Genomic DNA, 25,132 nt, shown 5'->3' on the forward strand with positions numbered 1-25,132 from the left:
CTTTTAATATGAAATTTGCGGTCGGACTGGCTGTTGAAAATCCTCTCCGCAGAGTCAAGTTTCCTCAGCGGTCTGGACAAAGGTGGTGTGGAATCTGCAGCGAGGAATCGTGAAGCACCGAGGAGCTGGCTGCTTTGAAGGTCTTCCCGCGGCGCGTGGCGGGCTTTGACCCACTGTTTAAATACCAACGGTCGACTCGAGGGGTGCGCGGAGGTGCAGGTGTCCGGCTGCAGCGAGTAGCTGCTGGAGGCTGGGCTCCGGTGGCTATCTGGTCGCATATGCTACCTCCCTCTCTCCCGGCTGTGAGGGGCCAGAGGCCTTCGGGGCCCTCTTTGCTTGGCGGCTGCTGGGGAAGCTGGCGAGAGTGCGCCCCAGGTTAAGCAGGGGAAGAAGCCTGTCTCCGTAGCCCTTACCGAAACCATGGAAGGGAGCAAATGACCAGGTCTGCCTTTTCATCCTTTTAAATCAAATGGAGGGAGGAGAGCCCTAGATATGCCTTGCCTATAAACCCAACTGGTATAGCGTAATGATAAACAGCGAAATAGGAAGAATCATGGCATCTAATTTTCTTAGTTTAGGGTAGGGTTGGGAAATTACTGACCGATTCCTTCAGTTGGAACCTATGAGCTGAGGAAAGGATCCTACTCCTCCGAAACGCTGAGTAGAAGAGGTCGAAGTAGTGAGTTTTTCTTGCCCGCATTTCTTTGAGTTTCCTTATATCTCTGCCTTCTAGACAACTTAACAGTTTTTCCCTCTCGCTGCGAAGAAAATGCATCTTGGCATTTTGATTCCGAAATTATGGGTACACAAGACTATTTTTCTAAAATTATCCACAAATATTTTGTATTTTGAGCAGTTTTATATGTGAACACAGCAATACTATTGAGCTATATTCTTGTCCCGGGCCCCCATTGTTTTTCGCCCAATCTTTTGTGTTTTTCCTTTTCCAGACCTTTCTACGTAACTCTTAGAACAGTATTTCCCCTACTGCATTTTGAGCAAATTTCATAAACTGAACTTTACCCCTATCTACTCTATTTTTGATACACGGTTTTTAGATAATACGTAGTGTTGTAAGATACGTCACAAACTCTTAGCCATGGACTATAATAATTAAAGTCAGTGTACTTGCTTTGTTCTGAAGAAAAAAATCACTCTGAGTTCAATGGCATTCCATTGGGAGGAATCATTTAAGACTTACAATCACAATGAGATTGAGCTAGATTAAAAATCGTAAACTGCTATTGTATACCCTTTTCACTATATCTCCCCAATAAGTATAGTTGAGCAGGTCTGACCTGCAGAGAAAATTCTCTGGAGGATTCTGGGAAGCAATATTGAATCCATCTTAATGGCTGAAACTATGCTACAAGCAGAGTAATGGCTCTTTCCCCTTAACTTCTTTTAATAAGGGCTATAAAGTGAAAATATTAATCCTTTTTAAAAAGTAAGTTATTTTTCATTTCTGAAAGTACTGTGCTAAAATGTGCATGACTTGTAGATTGTCTTAATATCTTGGTTTTAGTGTTTTTCAGTTTCATAGTAGATTTAGCAAAGTCTCATGAAAATGTAGAATAGTGGCTATCATTTTTTTGTATAATACTCACTTCTTTTTAATCCCTTTATTTTTTCTATCCTGTTCTATTATTTACCTCCTTCACCTACAGATCCAACCTGTACTTGTATCTTACTCTTCTTCAAAAATATTTATTCTGCTGATACTGAAGAGGATGTGTTCCAAGGACATACTTTGTTGTCAGAAAGTCCATTCTCAGAGGTAGAAATAATATGAGACATTGATCTATGTTCCAGGACTTCAGAGAAGGGAAAGACACCATAAAGTGCTAAGTAAAACAAAATTACATGTACTAAAAACATGGAATATATATTTGGAAGAATTAAAGTCTACAGAGGGAGATACAATTTATATTAAAGTTACAGAATGTCTTAGGAAAAGGTACCCCTAGAAGAGTCATATTAAGATAGGTGGGTCTGGAACTTAATACAATAATTACTATATTGGACAGTGGCAGTACCTAAGAATACATATATTTTGCAGTTACAACCAGATTAATTCCCATTTCATCTTTCCCAGGAAAGTAAAGGCTGGTCTCGGGAATTCCTTTCTTACTGCTTTCTTATGTCCATCTATCCCCTAGTCATCTTAAAAGATATTTAATAAGGCTTATTTTCTTGGCTAATGTTTTGTATAATGTGATTTCAGGATCACTTCTTTTTCCTGTTATCTCCCATTTGGCAGACATTCCCTCTACCTAAAAATGTGAATATTTAGTAGTAATTGATTAACTGAAAAATACTGACTAGAATCCGTGCATGAACATATAAATTATACTCAATAACCTGTTCTTTACTATGTTGGTAAAGGAGCGGAGTCTTGGAACAGGAAGGTACTGTGTTCCTAAAGAGGTGGGGAAGCAGAATTTGGTGGCCATGGGCTTAAAATAGAAAGCCTACTAAATTTGGGATTTGCAAATTCCTGACCTTATTACCTCTAGTTATACATAAATACAGAGAAAGTGTGTAAGGGAATATTTTGTATCCTGTGCAACTGCTAGAATGTTGACTGGGGAAAAAGATTATACTAACTCTACCTGATTTATGAATTGTTCTGTTTGTTTTTAATGTCAATGACTTCATTGTAAAGGAGCTTCATTCCCAGAGGATTCATTATTCAAGGTATTGTTATATATTTTCCTGCTATGGAGTGTCCATGGACAGTTACAAATAGATCTTTTTAAGTGTGTTATTGGGCACTGCCTTACTGATTGACTAAACTTAGTTTAGAAGCCTTTTAGCTCTTTCTAGCAGATTCTTAACCATTTAATTACCTATCAATATTTATTTATTATATGAACCTCTTTTGAGAATAATCTTCGAGAATCTAATGAAAGCCCTACGCCATGCAATGAGTCATTTAAAAATATAATTTTATGGTGTTTTCTTTGGAATTTAAAAAACTATTGTATTTAAAATCTCAAATATTGTTTCTGTCTTTTGGTGCATATATACATACCATACTGTTTCATATATATGTTCTCTGGAGTTGTATTTCTGTTTCATAGGCCCTTTATATGTCAGCTTTAGTATATAGAACCATAAAGTTTTCTAAAGTAATTATACTAATTTACCCTTCCAGAGCATTGTATGAGTTTCATATGTTCTGTAGTTTCACATTTTGGATTTAGTTTGGAATTTCCTAATGATAAATAAGATTGCATATCTTTTCACATATTTACTCTTGTGAAGTTCTTGTTCGGGTCTCTTTCCCGTTTTCTATTATTGTCTTTCCTTTTCTTATTGCTTTGAAGGGAATTCTTTACATATTCTAGATATGAATTTCTTTTGTTGGTTTTATAGTTCTATAGAAACATTTTCTCTCAGTGGTTTATCTTTCTACTCTCTTGAAGGGGTCTTTTGATGAACAGTGTTGCTAATTTTAATGTGATTCATCTTAACAGTTTTAAGATAAGAAATCTTTCTCTACCTAAAGATCAAAGATAGTCTTCTCTATGATCTCCAGCAAGCCTGGTTGTCTTACATTTTATATTTAGATCTTCAACAAACCTGGAATTAATTTGGTAAAAGATATGAGGTGCCATTTACATCAAGGGGTCAAGATTTATTTATTCTATCTGGGTATTAAGTTGATCCAGTACCATTTATTGAAAAAGACCATCTTTTCTCCAGGGCTACTCAGCATCAACTTTGTTATAAATCTAGTGTCAATATAAGCATTGTCTTTTTCTGGACTCTTCTGTTCCATTGTTTTATTAGTACGTTTTCACTAATTCCAAATGTAACTTTATAATGAGTCTTGATATCCAGTGGTTAAGTCCTCCAATTTTGATTTTTATCAAGATTGATAGTTATCCTTTATCTTTTGCATTTCTGGATACATTTTCAAATCAGCTTGTCAATTTCCATTAAAAAAAAGAAAACCTTGAGAGTTTTGGGGGAAATTCATTGAATCTGTGGATCAATTTTTTGAGTCTTCCAATCCTTAAAGAGGTTGTATATTTTTTCTATTTACTCCTTCTTTAATTCATCTCAGTAAAGTTAGGGTTTTTTGTTTTGAGGTCTTATACATCTTTTCTAGGTTTATTCAGATGTTTGTGATACTTTTGAGGATACTTGATTTATACATAGAAAATCTGTTTTTAAAATTATACAATTAACTTGAGGGATACAGAGAAGTACAACTAGTTTTTATGTATTGGCCTTCTACCCAACAGTCTTGCTAAATTCACTTATTTCTTTTGGACTCTGATTATATACAGTTATGTCATCTGTGAATTAGGGCAATATTATTTCTTCCTTTTTAGCATTTATTCCTTTTATATATTCTTCTTGCATTTTTGTACTATCTGTAACCTCTAGTACAAGGTTAAAGAGAAATGATGAGAGGGAACAAAATTCATTCTCAGTCTTGGGAAGAAAGTTTCCTTTATTTCACCATAAAGCATGATGTTTGCAGTAGGTGTTTGTTTGTTTGTTTGTTTGTTTTTTGGTAGATATCCTTTATCAAATGCACACAATTCCTTCTTTTCTAATGTCCTAAGAATTATATTATGCGTGAATGTTGAATTTTATGAAATGTATTGGTAGGATAACACTTTCTCTTTTACTTGTTAATGCACTGACATTATAGTAATTCATTTTTTGTTTTGCTTATACTTTGGATTATAGTCCAATAGTATTCAATTCATTTTGTCCTTCAGATAGTTTTACTTTTGACCATTGGGAACTGTTTCATTTGTCTCCTGTGTCCTGTTGACATACCCCCATCACATTGGGATTGGTTTATTTTGTGTATACTTTCTCACTTTCTGGAACTATGTATTACTTTAGACTCATCTTATATATGTTCTGTCCCAGCCTTAGAATTTACCATTTCTACAGGGAGTCCTGGTTCCTTTTATTGGAGAACATTATACACACTAAGATTTGAATGTGAGGTGTGTGTTCTTTACTGCTGGGGTGTTGTTGCTTTTAATCACTTTCAGCTGGAAGAGGAAGGCAATATGTATATATACTAGCTGTCTATATACACTTATGGAGAAATACAGTATATAACTGTTTGTATCTATATTAAGCTGAACATGAGTTTATACTGGAATTTTCTAACTAATGCATTAGGCAGGCATGGCTCATTCTAGTCTCTTCTGATCTATAAATTCCTACTCTAGCAATAAGAAACGTTACTTCTGTTCTGCCTTGTTTTACTTAATTTTTCAGTTCCCAGTGTGTGTTACTGGGATTGTAGTAACTCATGCACAGATGTATCAGAATTAATGCATAAGTAAATGGGAAACAACTTTCTAAACTTAGATATAGTTTATAAACCAGCATACAGCGTTTATATGCATGTGGTTTTGTCTTTAGCCTTGCACTCATTTCCAAAGTTACTTAGTTAACATCTTTTCCATGCATCCTCTTCTATGAGGTTTTCTCCCAGCTTCTAAATGGTTTTTTAAAGGTTGCATACATTAGGGTTCTCTTTGTGCTATCCTGTTTTATAGGTTTTGACAAATGCATACTGTTGTGTATATACCACTGCAGTATCATACAGAATACTTTCACTACTCTAAAAATTTTTCCTACGTTTACTTATTCAGCCCTCTCTTCTCCTTCCCTCTGAGTCCTTGGGGGGGTGTATTGTTTTCACTTTCACTACAGTTTTGCCTTTTCCAGAATGTCATATAATTAAGATCGTACAGTATATAATCTTTTCAGACTGGTTTCTTTCACTTAGGAAGATGCACTAAGGTCCATCCATGTCTTTTTGTCGCTGCTCATTTCCTCATTGCTGACTTAATATCCTGTTGTATGGATGTACCATGATTCTTTTCATCGATTCACCAATTGGAGGACATTTTGGTTGCTTTCACTTTTTGGTGATTATGAATAGAGCTGCTATAAACATTCGTGTGCAGGATGTTATAGGTACATACTTTTTAAGTTTGATTTGGTTAATACCTTGTTTACCTGATTGCTGATTGTATTGGTTAGACTATTTAGCTTTGTATCTGCTAAACTGCCCTCCAAAATGACTATACCATTTACATTTATTCCAGCAATAAGTGAGAGTTTCTGTTGTTCCATATCCCATATGCATTTGGTATCATCAGTTTTTTGGATTCTAGCCATTATAATAGGTCTCTCTCTTTCTTTTTTTAAATTTGCAATCACCTGATGATATGTAAGACTGAGCATCTTATATTATTATTGTTATCTGTATGTCTTCTTTGGTGAGATGAATGTTCAGATGTTTTGCCTATTTCTTAATTGGTTGGGTTTTTTTTTTTTCCCTTGCTCCTATAGGAGTTATTTGTATATTTTGGGAACAAGTCTTTTATTCAATATGTATTTTTGTAAATATTCTCTCCCAGTCTGTGAACTATCTTTTCATTCTCTTGACAATGTCTTTTTTAGGAAAGAATTTTTAAAATTTAGTGAAATACAACTTATTTTTTAAAAATTTGATAATGATCTGATATTATCTAAAAGCTCATTGGTAATCCTGGGGAAGCAGAGAGATAGTTGCCTAGCTGAACCACGTATGTGGGATGGGGTATGGGGGGAGAGAAAATAAAAATCTAGGGTTTCGCAGCTCCTACCTGGACTTTCAAGTAATCATCCTTATTTCAACCCCCTTGGCCTTACCCCTTAGCCTTTCATAAGCATTAGAGGCCCTTCATTTCTGGACTTATCTTGCGGCTGTTTGTTTCCTCTTAAATGGACAGATAAAATTAGCCTGTCTCTACTTTGCTAGGTTGGTTTTCACTTAATCATCTGCTGTCCATCTTCCAAAACTTTGTTGATACTTTCTGTCATGTGGAATCCCCTCTAATTCATTTTGCCCTGTTGAGTGTATATGGTTTTTAATCATTTACTTTCATTTTAGTGATGTTAAACAAAAGAAATAAAGATAACATGCATTTAATCTGCCATATTTTACAAGCATTTCTAATTTTTTTTTTTTACTAATCTATTTTTATTTTTTAAACAAAACATCTTATTGGCAACTATATGAGATCAAAGCCCTGGGAATAATGACTAAATCTGTAATAAATTCCTTTGTCTTCATTTTTTACTGATCTTATTATGTAACGATTATAAGCATCTAAGATAGTCATTGATGGAGATTATTTTAGGTTGATTTCTCTCCCCAAATGGTACTTTGTTAAAAATAAACTATTAGGGAGAATATCATGAGACACATTGTAAGAATATGAACATAAGGCAAACTTTCTTTTTTTGTAAGGAAAAAGTATTTGGGGAAAATGCATTATCTTACATTTGGGAATATACTGTAGATAGACGATAGCACTGGACCAGTAGGGAAGATGTTAGTGGAGAAATAGCTAAGATGAGTATAGTAAGCGCATGTAAGAGATGTGAACAAAATATAAAAGATTCAGAAATAGACTTAACCAGTGTTTTATGGATTTTTATTTTTAGGTGAAATATTAGAGTATTTCAAAAGCTGGAGCCGAATGTAATGTTAAATAATGGCAACAGGTGACTTAAAAAGAAGCTTACGGAACCTAGAACAAGTTCTTCGTTCACTAAATTATCCTCAAGAGGTGGATTGTGTTGGGTGAGCTATATATCAAACTTAATTTGTGTTCTTTTTGATAATGATTTGAATTAAGATTGGACATTGAGGGTGTATCTAAGTGGAGACAGGTTTTACTGGGTTGTTTAAAACATTTTCCTGGAAATGATTAAAATGTTTTAGAAGGCAGGGAATTATAGGATTTTTTTGCTAAGTATGAGTCAGTGAAAAATTATAACTCAAGAGGTTTAAAACACCTTTTAGAAGTAGAACCACGAAATACAGCTGTACAAGGTATGGTTTCTGTACAACTTGTAAACTCATTAAAGTATAATGGATCTCAATAATTAAATAATTTTCTATCCTCTCACATTCAGTTAGATGGTATTTTTGATTTGGAAGATTCTAGTTGATGGGTTTCTTATGACAACTTACACCACATGCTAAGACTGTTATTAAGCTAACTCATTTAATAGACCCCACTTGAACCTTTTGCTGTAGTTTTCACTTTCCAAATATGACTTACTTGCTTTTATAGTATGTAGCAACTTGCATTTCTTCTATGTTCATGCTGATCTAAATATGGTACTCTCATCATCTACCCCTTCATATTTCTTTTCTCTTCTTACCTGGGATTATTGATTAAAAGTATTCCCCACTATGGGGCGCCTGGGTGGCTCACTCGTTAAGCATCTGCCTTTGGCTCAGGTCATGATCCCAGGGTCCTGGAATTAAGCCCCACGTCTGTCCAGCTCCCTGCTGAGCGGGAAGCCTTCTTCTCCCTCTCCCAATCCCCCTCCTCGTGTTCCCTCGCTTGCTGTGTCTCCCTCTGTCAAATAAAGTATTCCCCACTAGAGTATAAGCTGAAGACTGGGACTTTGTTTTGTTCACTGCAGTATCCCCACATTTAGAATTGTGCCTTTAGAGCTAACTAGACATTCAATGAATAAGTGTCAAGTGACAAGTCCAGATTAACTATATGTTCAAGTAGTAGAGTAAAATTAGTTAAAACAGTAAAAAAAGAGAATCTTAGAATAATGTGCTTTACATGTAAGGGTGGATGTTCTAGGGGTGTGCTTTACGTATACATGTGGATGGACCATAGGGAGAGCTAACCCCAAGAGATGGCAAAATGAAAGGATAATGAAGACCATGGGAGAAAGTTGAGCTCTAAAGACCGATTCCAGGCCTTCTGTGTGAGAATCAGAAGTTGCTCCACAGCATGTACCAATCAGATCCTGCTTCCTTAACACAGGGACATGCTATGTTGTTGTCTCGCTGAGACTTAACCAGTTTGAATAGCCACATTTTCTTCTTCCTATTTGAAGCATCATTTTAAGATACATTCTGGATAGGAATACTTGGAAAATGAACCAATTATTCCCCTATCTTTTGAGTTTGAAATTTAATATTTGATTTATATTATATAAATATCAGTATATTATATACTGACTCAGGAGTATCATTAAGAATAATATTTTTTAGACTGTTTCACAACATAGTACTCTGCAGGGTCTTTTGAAATAAGTCACACTACTTGCAGCTGCTTATTCAGGGTGCCCCCCCTCACCCACATACACACTCCACCACACGTGTTTTGATTCTTATATTTCTTACTCATTTTTAACCTTTTTCTCAGCATCTCCTGTTTGTTAGTCTACTAGTTTATAATAACTGTTTATTACTATTTCTAATCAAATTCCCTAGAAACTAGATAATCAAGATTTTTGAATTAAAACAAGTGGTATTAAATGTAGACCCTGGCTGTCTTCTAGTCATAATGTGCATAAAATGGACAGATTTTGCTGTTCAAAAGTATTATTTTCATTTCCTATTTTCCAAGGTTGCTAGAATAGTTTTCTCATTGGGTAGAGTATTATCATATGCATAAGTGTAAAAGAAACAATTATATTTGTCCTGAAAAATAAAATGTTATTTTATCATTGTATACTTGTTCTCTGCCTTTTAAAAAAGTTTCAGGTGAGGATGGGGAAATTTATGTATGTCTTGAATTTTGTGGAAAACGAATGTTTTTTATAAGTGCATTTTTACTTCAGTCGAACACATATAACTGGCTAATTGAAGAAATACCTCCTTGCTTTGTTGTGGGAGAATCAGTGAAGGTACTTCACATTGAGAAAATAAGGTCCACATGTAGACAAGTAGAAAAGAGTACAAGACAGAGCATAAGGCATCAGACACTGAATGCCCTGGGACTCATTCTGTGAGATATCAGTGTGGATCAGAAAATTGAGGGTGGCTCACTGGGAGGCTTGAGATCTGCCAAATAGTTCATAAGAGGGAATAACAGGCCAAGAAGGATGGGATACCTTTCTAGGCTGGAGAAATTAGCATACTCTACCAAGGCACAGATTTCTGCTGAGCTTGATACAAGTGGAGGATTGCAAACTAATCGGCCGAGTTACAGTAGATGCTTTTTCCAGCCCTGTTTACCCTTGCAGGTTTATTATAAAGAGCAAATGAGGTAATATAACAAGTGTTTGCAAGTATATTCAAGTGGTATATTTGTTTAATTAGAGAAAATGGACTGATCAAGTAAGGCTAAGCTTTGGAAACTCAAATACTGTGGTATATAAACTATACTATTACTAAAGAGTTAACTGTTTAAGTAAATGAACTTATTTCATAGTAACTTGGCTATAGTGAGTTAGAGTAGGAGATGGAATCTAAAGGGTTTTGTGTATCTCCTAATTATTTGGCTGTAGTGTTAATTTACAAATTATTGACACCATATTTTATATTCCCTTTCTTATCTGAGTTTGTGGTATTATGCTCATTAAATATCTTTCCCTTTTCTCCTGAACAGTTTGGTAAAGGGAGATACTGCAGCATCTTTGCCCATCATCAGCTATTCCCTTACCTCATATTCACCTTATGTAGCAGAACTTCTGATGGAATCCAATATAGAGCTCATAGCGAAGAATGACTTGCGCTTTATAGATACCGTCTATAAGGTATTTTTTAGTTTATGAAATAATTCTTTCAGAAGTCATTGAATGATTTTTTTTTTAAGAGTAATGTTTTATAACCCCTTAATTATATGTGAACCACATCTATTTGACAGTATTTTGATATGTATTTCTCATTTAGACGCAGTCCCTATTATAATCAAGATAATTTAAGTCCCATTATGTTTTATAATCTAATAAGTGGCAGTTGGTAAAAACTTGTCATTGGTTACCATTTGCTCTTTTTATATCAGAATTTTAGTAAAATTTGGCATATCGGCAGAATTTAGAAATGTGACTTTATTGAGTAAAATTTGTAGTTTATAGAATTGTAATTACCATAATTAGTAAGAGGAAACTACAGCTTTGAGATTTTATGTTCACTGATGTCTGGGAGTATGTCTTATACCTAGTCCAGTATCTATATTTATACTGTATGTACACTGAACTTAATCTCACGATTAAAAAATACCTCCATATTATCATTAATTTTTACTCAAGCACTGGTTTTCTCACTTCTGTTAAAATAATAAAACCCATTTATCAAATCTAATTTTTTATAAATAATGAATTGCATTTGATGAAATGGTACCTTTTATGTGTAGAGTCTCTTTTTAGTCTTCCCTGTCTTTGACTCTAACCCCCAGCAAGCTTCCATGGAAACCTAAGAGGCACTTCTAAGAAATCCTAGCGTTCTACAATGTAGGCTTTGAAAAATGTTGGTCTAGTCTATTTCTTTTACTTTACAAACGAGACATTGAAACACAGAGACCCACTGACCATGTTGTGGAGGAATTAAATTATGATTTTTGTGACATCCGTATGGTATTATTCTTTATTATCTAGTAAGTTAAGGAGTTTTCTAGTACCAATGAGGCTATTTGAACTTTTTGATCATTGTCTATATTTTTTCATCTGCCTAGACAGTCATCTATTCTCTGCTAATTCCTAACTAGCTGTTTCCTATGTAAATACCTATCTCCTACCTATGACTCATATCACCCCTATGAATCTCTTTAATACCCTTAATCTAATGGCTTGGTCCTTCTTTTCCTCTCAAAGGTGTTATTACATTCCTGACTGGGTGGCCATTTATGATTTTTGGATTTTGGTCTATTCCCTCTTTACAGCTTCTTCGTGATCAATTTAATTATAAACCAATCTTGACAAAAAAGCAGTTTCTCCAGTGTGGATTTGCAGAATGGAAAATTCAGATTGTTTGTGATATTTTGAATTGCGTGATGAAAAAGCACAAGGAATTGAGTAGCCTTGAGAAGGTAATTTTGTTAATTGATTTTAACTTACTCCAAGTAGCCCAGTATTTTAATGTATGAAGTCAGTACCCTAGATAGGAAACTAACACAGATGTACAGTTACTGGATAACCGTACACCTGAATGTTTGCTTTAAATACTGGTTACCTGTTTTTACACATTTGTGACTTTGAGCTACTAGTCCTAAGCTAACTGTTCTGACAACACATTTTCTTCACATCTTAGTTTTCAAAAGACATGTATGTCTCATTAGTTTCTTATCATTTGGCAGCTGTATTTCATATATGAAAATTTAAATAATATAATTTAAATATATGGCAGCTTTCACATAAAGTCTTTAATATTTTATTTTTTTTTAAGATTCCCTCACAACAGAGAAAGAAAGTCAGTTCTGTTAAGTCAGAACCTTCTTCAAGCACTGAGAAGACATCTACAGAACCTGTTGGCATTGACATCACTGGCAGGTTTATGACTTCAGGAAAGGTAGGAAAATAGAAGAAAATGTGTCGGTGCTAAGAATTATCTACCTAATTAATCAGTGTACGAGTTTCACTTTTCTGACTAGTAGCTAGCCTAGTAAAACATTTTAGTCAGGGGTGCCTGGGTGGCTCTGTGGGTTAAGCCTTTGCCTTCAGCTTAGGTCATGGTCTCAGGGTCCTGGGATCAAGCCCCTCATTGGGCTCTCTGCTCGGTGGGGGCCTGGTTCTCCCTCTCTCTCTCTGCCTGCCTCTCTGCCTACTTGTGATCTCTCTCTCTGTCAAACAGATAAATAAAATCTTTAAAAAATAATCAGATATAGTAAAAGATTTTTAACAATGTATACCATATTATCCAGAGGACAGTCCTCACATTTTAAGAGATTAGAGTTGTAAAATTGACGAATGTTTCTCTTTATGTTTCGAATGCTTACTTCTGTCTCATTGCCCAGGTAGAATAACAGTGATTTGGGAAGGCTATGTTATGTGGTCTTGACATGTACTCTTAATTATTATCTAGTTTTTTGAAAACATGGGAATGTTTGAAGAGCATACCATTACTTATAGTGATAGGTTATGATGATTCATTTGCATATGTTCATATTTTTATACCAGGGGTATATATTATCCAGTGATTGATAGTCCCTACACATATAATCTGGTTTTGGGTTAGGTTTTTGAACATTTTTTGTTGTTGTTAATAAATAACCTACTCTTGTCTCCTTCGAGCACTAGTGGATGAATGAATCTAATGCCTTTAGAGATAGCTTTTCTATCTCCAAGAGACATTAAGGCCAAAATATTACTTTATAACAATTAGTATATTTTCAGCTGTCTTTCACTTTGGGCAAACCATTTCTGAAATTGAAGGATAGAATATCAAATAATCAAGGTGTAATTAGGTCAAAGAAATGAATAGCTTCTGGCTGAGATAAAATATAACCATTTTGCAACATGTAAAAGAGCAATAAGAAAAGGAATTAAAAGACACATTGTTTCTGAATAAGTGCCCATACTTCTTGTAAACTTGAATCTCTAACTTATATAACTCTTGTTAGTTTTATATGATTTTATTTTCTAATTTCTAAATGGTTTATATACATAGTGTCCCTCCCCAACTAGAATTTATATGAACAGGAATTTTATTATACAGCTTTTTTTGTAACCTTCCTGTGCTTAGCACAGACATTGTAAGCACTTACTAAGTATGAGCTGATCAAACTAAATATATTTTTCAATCTTCTATTTCAGTTTTGGGGCTGAGTAATGATCTAAATTGCCCCAATAAGGTGCAAAACGTAAAGGCATTAAGTTTATTTTAGTTTTCTTAGAACAAAGTATTTTTTGTCATCAATAAAAATTATTTATTTATTTAATTATTTAGAAAGATTATTTATTTATTTATTTGTCAGAGGTGGGGGATGCACAAGAAGGCAGAGTGGCAGGCAGAGGCAGAGGGAGAAGCAGGCTCCCTGACGAGCAGGGAACCCGATGCAGGGCTCGATCCCAGCACCCTGGGATCATGACCTGAGCCAAAGGCAGCCGCTTAACCAAGCCACCCAGGTCTCCCTATTAATCAAAATTTAATCAGTGCCCCAGATCTTTAATTAACAGAAATTTGAGTAAATTTTAAAAGTATTCCAACTTAGAGAAGTTGGAAATAAATAATCTTTCCAACTTAGAAAAGTTTGAGTCACTACCTTATGGGTAGAGATTGAGTCAGTACTAAAGCAAATGGTTTCTTTTCCCAGTATCTTCTCTGTAGAGTATGATTTGTGAATTCTATCGTACATTATATGACATCTTTGTGGTGCATATGCAGTCTGTCTGTAGTAGAGGAAGTAGGCAGAAAAGGCTTGTGTGAGTGCGTAGTTTGACCTCATGCCTTATTCTTAGGACTTTCTCTTTGTCATTATTAAGTTTGAATTATTAGATGAAGGTCTAATATTTTCTGGCTTGTTTATTAGAAAAAAAATTGCAATGGTTCTCTTCACGGAGCCAGTTCTTGATTATTTATATGTAAATTATGTGGCAACCTATTATGGGATGTTCCAAACATTCATAAAAGTACTCATTCCCAGGGAGCCTAGGTAGGTCAGTTGGTTAAGCATCTGCCTTGGGCTTGGGTCATGATCCCAAGTCCTGGGATTGAGCCCCACATCGGGCTTCCTGCTTAGCAGAAAGCCTGCTTCTCTTTCTCCCTCTGCTTGCTACTCACCCTGCTTGCTCTCTTTCTCTCTCTGTCAAATAAATGAATAAATAATCTTTTAAAAATTACCTATTCCCACTATTAGAAGTTGATCAACCCCTCCTTAATTTTTTTTTTTTTTTAAAGATTTTATTTATTTGTTAGAGAGCAGGAACAGGGGGAGTAGCAGGCAGAGGGGGAAATAGACTCCCTGCTGAGCAAGGAGCCTGTTGTGAGACTTGATCCCAGGACCCTGGGATCATGACCCGAGCTGAAGGCAGACTCTATTTTTTTTTTTTAAAGATTTTTATTTATTTATTTGACAGACAGAGATCACAAGTAGGCAGAAAGGCAGGCAGAGTGAGAGAGAGGAGGAAGCAGACTTCCTGCTAAGCGAGAGCCCCATGTGGGGCTCAATCCCAGGACCCTAGGATCATAACCTGAGCCGAAGGCAGAGGTTTTAACCCACTGAGCCACCCAGGTGCCCCAAAAGGCAGACTCTTAACTACCTGAACTACTGAGGGGTCCCAGCCCGTCCTTAATCTTGTTTCATCTTTATTGTAACCACTTTTCTAGCATCTTTCCCCCCAAATCTGAAACAATATGAGTCAAATCCCAGGCATCATTGAATAGGTATTTCAGTTTTTCTGGTCTGTAAGAATGCTTTAAAAATCAGGACCACAATTTCATCACACAAAATATTAGTAATAGTAATAACAGTTTAATCAATAGTGTTTGATATATACCTTAATATGTTATTTAAACTTTGGTAAATCTTAAAGGGAAGAAAGATATTTCTTCTGAAAAGTTATTATGTCTATGTTTAAAATAACTTTATGAGGAAACCATTGAAGCAGCTCTGACGTATTTTCCTTTATGCAGAAAAAAGCTGTGGTGATCCGTCACCTGTATAACGAAGATGGTGTTAACATTCCTGAAGATACGATAAGTACAGTAACAGATGTTAGTGAAACATTTGATGTGTGTAACTTAAAGACTACTGAAATAGAGATTCCTGAAGTAAAGTTCCCTGAAATCAAGTCTGAACAACAAGTAAGAATTTTGTTCTTCTTTAACAGATGCAAGGATTTCTTACTTTGATGTACATGATAACTTCAGCATCTAAACTTTGGAATGCCTCTAACCTTTTGAGTCACGAATCATAATATAACACCTTTTACCATTATTTAAGAATAAATAAGTGTACTGTATAGGATCAACAGATACTATTTGCTGCTTATGTTTAGGGTACTGGACCAGGTGTTACGGGTAAGAATTTACTGATTCAGGGAATTTACAGTCTGGTGAGAGACTGTAATATACTACTTTGTACAGTGAGGGTTCTCTGTTTATCTATGCCTGTCCTTAATGAATGGAGAAACTAGTATACTCATGCCATTTCATTTTCCTTTTTGGGCCCTCACCATCCCTCTCTCACTCTAAGAATACCTTTCCTATTACTTTATTGTCACAGACTCTATTATAGTGTCTGTGTGTGTGTCTATTATAGTGTCTAATCTGCACTGCTCCTGCTTAAACTTTTCTTTCTTCTCTTTCTTATAACTTCTCTACATCACAGTAGACAGTTGTCCCTTATAAAAATTAACACAGGGTCATGAAGCTTAATTCCTTTTTGTAGCAAACTAAATAGTCTTAATACACTGTCATTTCTTTGTCACTCCCTCTTAGCTTTGTGCTAGGGGCTATTACAAAAAAGTTTGTGACAGTTTTCTCATACCACCAGGTATTGTTCTAAGAGCTTCATGCAAATTAATTTAATCCTCACAGGAACCGCATAAAGTAGGTACTGGGTTGTTTTTTGTTTGTTTGTTTGTTTGTTTCAACATATATAAGGAAATTGAGACCCCAAGGTCATACACCTCAGATGAGGTAGTTTCAGTGTCCGAGCATTCTGTCTCTCCAGATAGCACTCAATTCTCACACTATACTGCCTGTTAACTACTGAGATAACACAGTGCACTGAAAAATGGGATACATTGAATTTTAAGGGAATTTTAGTTGGTGTAGTATAATTTTTAACCTCTATTCATTTTAGGATGTTCAAATCAATCCTGAGATTACTGCACTACAGACTATGCTTGTTGAATGCCAAGAAAAGCTTCAGAAACTGACTTTGGTAGAGAGTAGATTAGACTCTTTAGAAGAAAAAATGAAAGGAAAAGTGATGGTAAATGAAAAAACGTGGACTAATCTTCTAAGTCGTATCACTCTTCTTGAAACAGAAATGCTTCTGTCTAAAAAGGTATTTTCTTTCCTTAACATTTCTAGGATCTCAGATACAATTAAGTTTTCATTCATTGTAAAGTGTGTATTCTTTTTAGAAAAGCTAATTATGATAATATTAAGGTAGTGGATACTTAGTTGAAATGAGGCTCTGTTTAGATACAGCCTATTTTGTTGCTGTTGTGGTTATTGTTTTTCTCTTTATCAACTAAGATAACCTAGCAAGACTCTCTAGCTTCTGCTTTCAGAGCTATTAATACTTGAACAGCTCTAAGCATTTAAAATAAGGTAGGATAATGTTTGATTTTCTTTTTAAAGATTTTATTTACTTATTTATTTGACACACAGAGAGAGAAATTACAAGTAGGCAGAGAAGCAGGCAGAGAGAGAGCGGGGAAGCAGGCTCTCCTCCGAGCAGAGAGCCCGATATGGGACTCGATCCCAGGACCCTGAGACCATGACCTGAGCCGAAGGCAGAGCCTTAACCCATTGAGCCATCCAGGCGCCCTAATGTTTGATTTTTATGAGAAGCTTGAGATTATATTCTTTAATAGCCTAAATGGCCTATTTTTATGGGGAAAAGAAAAAATGGACAGGAAAAATTAAAATCATGACTTCCTGTTTTTATTCATTTACTCTGATCAAATTATAAATTTCATAGAAATGGTTAACCAAATTTGCCATGGTCTTATCAAATCTAAGAAATTTGTTTTTTTATTTACTTAGGATTTCAATTTCTGGTTCAGTTAAAAATGTTTAAACATTCATCATGTCATCTTTATATCTATGCTTAACAGCAAGAATATAAAACGAGTACATTTTTCTCTCCATTTTATTCTAAATACTAATCTTTATTATTCTAGAATAATGAATATATAGACTTCAGTGAAATGAATGAAGACTACGAATCTAGTAACGACATGGATATTCTGAGTCCTGGTAAGTTCTAATGTTATGACAGTGGTATTGGTGGTATGGCAAGGAGTTTTCAGGAGGATGATTTACATAGGTGTTTGATAATTTTTATATTCCCAAGCCTTATTTTTTAGAAACTGTGGCACCCCTAGAACAAAAACAGTATTGAACTTACAGACTACTGAAGCCAAGCACTGCTAAAAAACGCCAGCTTACATATCTTATATGACATAGTGGTTTGGGCACTAAATTTATTAGACTACACATTTCAGATTTGGTAAAATATTTCCTCTTTGCATTTGTCATTCATTTATTCAAAAAATTCCAAAGCTGGGCGCCTGGGTGGCTCAGTGGGTTAAGCCACTGCCTTCGGCTCAGGTCATGATCTCAAGATCCTGGGATCGAGTCCCGCATCGGGCTCTCTGCTCAGCAGGGAGCCTGCTTCCCTCTCTCTCTCTCTCCCTGCCTGCCTCTCTGCCTACTGTGATCTTGCTCCGTCAAATAAATAAATAAAATCTTTAAAAAAAAAAAAAAAATTCCAAAGCTTAACTGTGAGGTCCTTGAAATGAAGATCTTAACCTTGTATTCTGTCTAGCAGGCAGAAAATAGGCCCGTATTTCTATCTCCAATATCTGTATATAATGGAGCTCAATTTTTTATATAGTGAAATAATCCTGAATGCCTGCTATTTGCAAAACCTTGCCTTTTCCTGGCATGGTAACTTAGTTGGTTAAGCGGCTCAGGTTGTGATCCCAGGTTCCTGGGATCAAATCCTGCATGGGTCTCCTTGCTCAGCGAGGAAGGAACCTGCTTCTCCCTCTATCTGCTGCTGCTCCTGCTTGTACTTTCTGACAAATAAATAAAATCTTTAAAAAAGACAAACCTTGCCTTTTCTGATTTTGCTTTTGCATTTTCATGTTATAATTTTATTAATGTTATTACAGAACATAGCTTTAGCCCATTTAGTTAAAATATATACAAGTTTAAGCCACTGTGCTGTGACTTAGACTGATGGGCAGACAGGCCACATCTGAAATGGGTTATAGATTATGAACAAGGTAAATGTGTGGTCTCAAAGCTTATAATCCAAATGTGATCAATTAAAATATTCAAACTTATATATAAATTCTTATACTTTGCGCCTTACATATATATGCTACATGGAAGCATATCTCAGAAGTTGAGAGCAATAATTCACTAAGCTGATTTTAGTATTAGGTTGGGAATGGTTTTGTGAAATTCCTGATTTGTTTCCCTTTTATCAGAAATAGTGTGTCCATGGCTGTAGGCATCTCTCTGTCTTGGTAAAAATCAGTGAGAAGAGGTTTTTATTATGGATTGGGCTTATGTGGGGGTGATTTTGGAGACAGTTTAAAGAAGCCAAGGGTTCTTCTAGTTTGGGTGTTGTCAGGAAACAGGAACAGTTTGATGACTGATAATGAATGAAAAAAAGAGCTGAAATTTTCAGTGGGAGAGCACTATAGCTGGTCATTTGTGTGTTTACTTACATTCTGTCCTTGTCTATATTCATACGTGACAGCAGTCTTATTTTGTTTCATCACGGTAATGAAGTAACCTCAGATGATGTTCATTTTCTGTGAAATTTTTTATGTTCAGGAGGGGATGCAGTGATCTAGTTGTTAATTACTAGATAGGCCATGACACTGAGGCTCTTTCTGTTTTTCCTTTGGGTTTGTGTGTGTGTGTGTGTGTGTGCCTTTTTCCTCCCAAGAAAATAAAGTTATGATATCACAAGAGTGTGGTTCCAGTATGACTAGAAGGAAGGGTATATGTGGGTATATGAAGGAAACTGAAGCAGAAGAGTAGAAAGACAAAATCATGTTTATGTGTAGATTTTTAACAAAGCTAATAATGATCAGATTTGTTTCAGGGAAAAAATCATCTTAAAACAGAATAGTGATTCATTACAGGAAAGTAACACTGGGAAGGAGAGTAATTTGAAGGGTCTTTCATTTATCTTTATTTCAGAATAATGGGGGTGTCTACCAAGGCTATGATAGAATAAAGAGGAAGTAATTTATTTAGCTGTTAGAATTGATAGGCCTTGATTGCTGATTGAAGTAGAAGTGGTGAAGGAGGAGGAAAAAGTCAAGACTGATCACTTATGTTTGACTTGTATGGCTGGTTATACAAGTAACTATCAAAGTAACTAATTGTTACTTTAATAAAGTAGAGCATTATTAATAATAAAATAATAAAAATCAATTTATAATATAATTTATTGAATTAATGATTAATATTAAATAATATGATTTAATATAATTTATTAAATTAATAATAAAATCCTTAATAAAATAGAGAATTAAAGAGAAGGCTTGGGAAAAAATAATGAGTTCATTTTTGAAAATATTAAATTGTGTATGATATACTTAAGACAAAATATCCAGAAATCAGTTGGACATAATTTTTTCCGTGATTGGGAAGTACTAGTTTATAAATTACAGGTTTCCCTGCTATCAGAAGAGCATTACTGTGAAAACTTTCATAAGCCTAAATGGCATAAAACAAAGAAACAGTTACCACTAATTTATATAAAAATTCTTTAACCATTCCCAGACCCCAAAATGACTTCTCTTAGACTTTTCTGATACCTAAGGACACATCTTGCTAACGGAAGCACAGTTAAATTGTGATAAAGCACAGTTGCTCACAGGAGCAGTTCAGAGCTGTGGAGGCCTGGTGCTGAGCCGCTGAGTGTAGCTCCCAGGGAAGCCGCGTGGCGGGGCCACTCTCGCTGCTCAGGGTGTGAGGCCACTATAATGACTTGCTGCAAAACAAATGCTGAACACTATTTTCATTTTTCACCTTTATTCATAAAAGTCAACATCCTCCTTGATTTCTTTTGGTTAGCAAATAGATAGTAATATGGGTCTTTTGTTAAAAGCAAAGTGCATAATTTGAAAACTGACAAAGTGGGAGATACCTGTATAGTTAAATGGCAAAGGACCTAACTAGTTCTCTTAATGCAGTCAGGTCATAATTCTCCAAAGTTGGCAGTGAAAGCTTAATGGTCATGTGGCGAGAGTTGGCTAGAAAATCTAGATCTTAGAGTTCAGCTTTCTTCACGGAAGTCTATTAGTGGTGACTCTGAAACCCCTTTGGGGCCACTACTCTCCCCTTTGCTTTCTAGCCTGAGCTTAGTTACCAGTCTTTTCTCAAATCTCCCATAGCACAGCTAAGAAACCATTACCTTTGTACAAGGAAGACTCTACTAGAGGCTCAGGAATGCAATAGGAAAAATCGTCACAGAAAGTAATACATACTTAGCTGATCTGGCTATCACATATGGCTGGTGTTCAGTATATGCCCTTGTAATCTCTGGAGTGCTGTATATGGCTCTCTGAATAGCCCCCTAGCCTGCCTAATACCATGTTTCTCTCATCATGAGGTACACCCTTGAAGGCTAGATAGATACCTGCAAGGCTAGGCCCCAGAAAACAGAGCAGACAGAGCCATTCCTTCACCTTCTACTCTGTCTTCCCACTCTTTATTTCCTGTCCTTGGACTCAAACCCACCTATTTTTGAACAGCTTAATTCAGAAGTGCCCTTTCAAGGACACTTCTCTCTATTCATAGAAAATAACCCAAGAGTAGGGAGTGGTAGATAGAGTTCCTGCCTAGTGTCAAGTTATTACTTGAAATTACCTATTGCCAGCAGCCCCTGCTAAAAGACCTGGGAGTAGCTAATCTACCATGTGATTTCGACCCAACTGGATCAAAAGTAGACACCCAACCCAGGGAATACTAATCCAAAAGGTGTTGAGCCAGATCATTTTCTCTCCCTTGGGGATTTAGAATTAGGATACTAAGTCAGTCAAATGATGTTGAGCCTGGAATGGGGTGGCCATTTTGTTCAAATTCATGTTGATAAACAAGCAGAGGAATGGAGTAAGTAAGTAATAGAAGTAGACAAAAGAGCCTTTCTCCCTTTGAGATGAAAGTAAAAGTCTAGTTGTTTCTGTCCTCAGGTGGTAAAACTTTTTCCTAAGTGAGGTTGTCTGTGTAGGCTTATAGTAAACTGTCCTATGTATACTAGCTTAAATGGGTGTCTTTTTTTTTTTTTTGCCTTGATTTTGGAGCCATATGTATCTTGACTAAAACATAGGGCTGGATTTAATATTAATAGCAGCCTGTCTTATTTATGATGTTTTATAATTGATTGAGTTGTAGGAAAACTTTACCATCGTTTATTGAATGAATGGTATCGGCATACAGGAACTGGAAAGTTGTTCAGTTCTTTAGGAAAAAAAAAATCTGTAAACCCCCCCTTTTTTTTTCCATGCATATTTAGGATACAATGTTTCTTGATTTTCAAAAAGTACAGTCAGTGTTAGTAATAGTTACCACCTCTTAAAGAAAACTATGTACCTGAGTCAGTAGCTTATACTTAAAAATTGTGAACTTGCCTATTTATTCAATTGACTGCTGTGATAAAGGTAATAGTACCTTTTGGTCATTTTTATTGGCCTGTTTTGAACATCTAGATCTCTATGTCTAAGTCATTATCTTAAAAGAATAATAGAAATTTATCTGGGTCTACACCAATAGTCATTTCATATTAAAATGTCTGTTTTTCTTCAATATATACATGAAATTTTTAGATATGACTCCACAGTGAAAGGAAAAGGTAACCTAAAAATAAATTTCTCCACAGATGGAAAAAGCAAAAAGGAGAGGCAAACAAGTATTCCTTTATCCTCTGGCTATAATACAGTGTCATCAGATTCAACTCCCAGAACCTCAGCTGGTAGTTACTGTGGTTTGAAAGAGAATTCAGAGGTAAGAAAACTGGCAACTGCTTAGATGATTTCCTTTCTAAGGTCAGAACAAGCAAGCATTAGATTTAGTTGTAGATGCCATTGGCAAGAAAAAATAGTGGAACTGTAAATCTTAATCTCTCGTAAAAATTCTTTATGATAAGTAAATAGTACTTAATGCAATGTTTTAGAATGTGTTTTATATGTTCATGGTCCATCTTTGATGATGGTTTACTTTGAGAAATTGCCTAAATTTGTTGCTTTTTAAATTAAAGGAAACAACAATCCAGAAAATGGAAAGGATGAAAAAAATGTAAGTAACAGAAAGGGGCAACAGAAATTCATTTCTCTATAGGGAATTGTATAGGATTACAGTATATATGGAAAGTGCATGTGTGTTTCAAACCTTAAAGGTCTCTCAATCAGGTGTGGGATTCCCTTCAGGACTCCAGTGGGTAATAAATCCACCTACAGTTACGTGTTTGTGAGATGAGTCACTGTTTTGGTTTCCAACAAGTGATGTAAAACATTGTTAATGGAATTAATTGTGGGATTAAGCAGTGCAAAGATATTTGTGGTTGAAAGTTAATCAAGGGTATTATGTACTTTTGATAACTAATGTAGTAAAATATTTAATATATGTCGCTGGTTGGTTTGGAGACATTTTAAATATTATTAGAGTATTGCCAGTTTTTCAGACAGTTATTGGTAAAACAATACTAAAAATGATACTTGTTTCTTGTACAAATGTGAAACTACCAATGGGTATTAAAGAGCAATTAAAAGGAAATATGAAGATATTGTGTAAGATTATTATGAAGTCTACTACTTTAATGAACTATATCATTTTTGAAATTTGATAAGTATTAAAATAACTTGGGCTTAAGAATTAAAGACTCATAATTCACTTTGGTTGCTATTTCTCCCCTCTGGCCATAGTATATACTTAATTACTGTTTATACCTTTAAATAAGAAAAATACTGAAATTTATTTTAGGTTAAAAGCCTAATTTCAGCCACTTAAACCTATGCCTCATTATGAATTTTTTTTTTACTTAGTATGATTTATTTGTTGTATTGCAGGTTTGAAGAAACCGCAGAGTTACTGAAATGTCCAAATCACTAATTATAGAATTTTCTGCATCAACTTCTCTAGGACTTTGGCTACTGTACATATTGTATATTTTAAGAATTCTCTATAAATTTTAATATGCTACAATGTTTTTATGAAGAATTTGAATTTCATTTGGTATATGAGTTTTTTCAATATTGAATAAATACTTTTTATGCTATGATTACACTTCTTTACTCGGTTTTACTTTTTTAAGAAAAACTTATGTGCCAGTACATTTCTTTTAGAGAGTGAAGTCATTACACCACTGTGTTTTTGTGTTGACATTTGTTGGCAGTGTGCTAAGTAATATGTTTTTTAAAGTACAGCCTTGTGGACCATGGTTTACATCCTGTTGGAAACATTCCAACTGGGATTTGCGTATTGTACCCAGGAGGCTCTCATGCATACCATCTTGCCATCTGTACTGACTAATATGTTGTAATGAAAAGTTAAAAATGCTCATTGACAATGAAATGAAAATACAATTTTAGGCTAATCAAAAAGCAGTAATACATTTTTAGTTAACATTGAAAAAGTGAGAGTCTGATGCTCTTTTTGTATTTGGCAACAGGTCAGAAAGTTCACCACGAAAAGTGTGTTGAGTATTTTAGTGCTCTATTCCATAACACATTTTAAGACCAGCAGTACAGACACAGATGGTGGCCATCCAATATTACAAGATACACAGTATGGTTTTTTGTTTTCTTTTAAGCGACGGGAAGTTACATATGTTTCTAGAGAGAATAAAAGTCTTAGATGAAGTTAAATCAAGAGAAAAATGAAATTCACTTTAAATTACTAGCTACATTACTAGACAAATGATCTTTTTAAAAATGATATACGTAAAAAATGTAATAACGGCCCTGAGAAATTTTTAAGAAAATTGATTCCATTATTTGGAAGGAAAAAAGGAGGTTTTTTTCCCCCTTTTTTATTATTATTTAGATCATCTGATTGCATTTTACTTATTTATTATCTGTTCATATTCTGTGTGTAATTTGATATTGTCACATGAGACTAACATTAAAAGTTAATATTAACATTAAATTCACTGTAGAAATAAAGCATTTTTAGTATTCTAATGTGTTTAGTCATTACAATTTATGTATTTTAAAAGTTAGCATACACACTTAAATTTAGTAGAATTTCAGCAAATATTTCTAGGATTAATGAACCCACTTAGATTTTTCCATTATAAAAAAAATTACAGAAATCAAGATTAAAAGATTTTCTTGTAAAAGAAAAATCTATTAACTTCTAAACTATCAGTACCAGCATGGAATTATAGCTCCACCTTGTGGTTCATGTGTCAATATTTTACCTTCTATTAAAACAGCTGGTTTCCCGTAAAAACTTATTTTATATTTTCTCTTTTGAAAAACTCAATTTAGGAAAGAAATATTTTAAGTTTTCTTGTGCAACACAGAAGAAGAAGTTTTCTTTTCTCTTTGTCTTTTTCTTGCCTCCCTGTCCGTTTTATATAGCATACATACACAGTTGTCCCTTCTACAACACAGGTGTGAGTGGCCCAGAATTGCACAGGTCCACTTGTACATGGATTGTTTTTGCAACACAGTACTGTAAATGTATTTTCTC

At 34.9% G+C, this 25,132-nt stretch overlaps 1 protein-coding gene across 3 annotated transcripts; it reads left to right on the top strand.

The window, feature by feature from the left end:
* The first annotated feature begins 42 nt into the window (after window positions 1-42).
* On the top strand, window positions 43-23,722 carry CEP44 (centrosomal protein 44). 3 transcript variants are annotated; one of them, XM_059372117.1, is made up of 13 exons: window positions 43-442; window positions 1,668-1,777; window positions 2,666-2,697; window positions 7,483-7,621; window positions 10,407-10,554; window positions 11,679-11,825; window positions 12,182-12,304; window positions 15,368-15,538; window positions 16,542-16,748; window positions 17,593-17,668; window positions 22,320-22,444; window positions 22,698-22,735; window positions 23,506-23,722. In XM_059372117.1, exons 4-13 carry the CDS (start codon window positions 7,533-7,535, stop codon window positions 23,546-23,548), a joined length of 1,167 nt encoding a protein of 388 aa, XP_059228100.1. In that variant the 5' UTR covers window positions 43-442; window positions 1,668-1,777; window positions 2,666-2,697; window positions 7,483-7,532; the 3' UTR covers window positions 23,549-23,722. The 3 variants fall into 3 exon arrangements, with proteins under 3 accessions (XP_059228100.1, XP_059228105.1, XP_059228094.1); XM_059372122.1 differs by lacking the exon at window positions 1,668-1,777; XM_059372111.1 differs by lacking the exons at window positions 1,668-1,777; window positions 2,666-2,697 and having other exon boundaries at window positions 45-442.
* Window positions 23,723-25,132: the final 1,410 nt, after the last annotated feature.

This window comes from Mustela nigripes, chromosome 1, assembly GCF_022355385.1.
Source record: "Mustela nigripes isolate SB6536 chromosome 1, MUSNIG.SB6536, whole genome shotgun sequence".
Lineage (NCBI taxonomy): Eukaryota > Metazoa > Chordata > Mammalia > Carnivora > Mustelidae > Mustela > Mustela nigripes.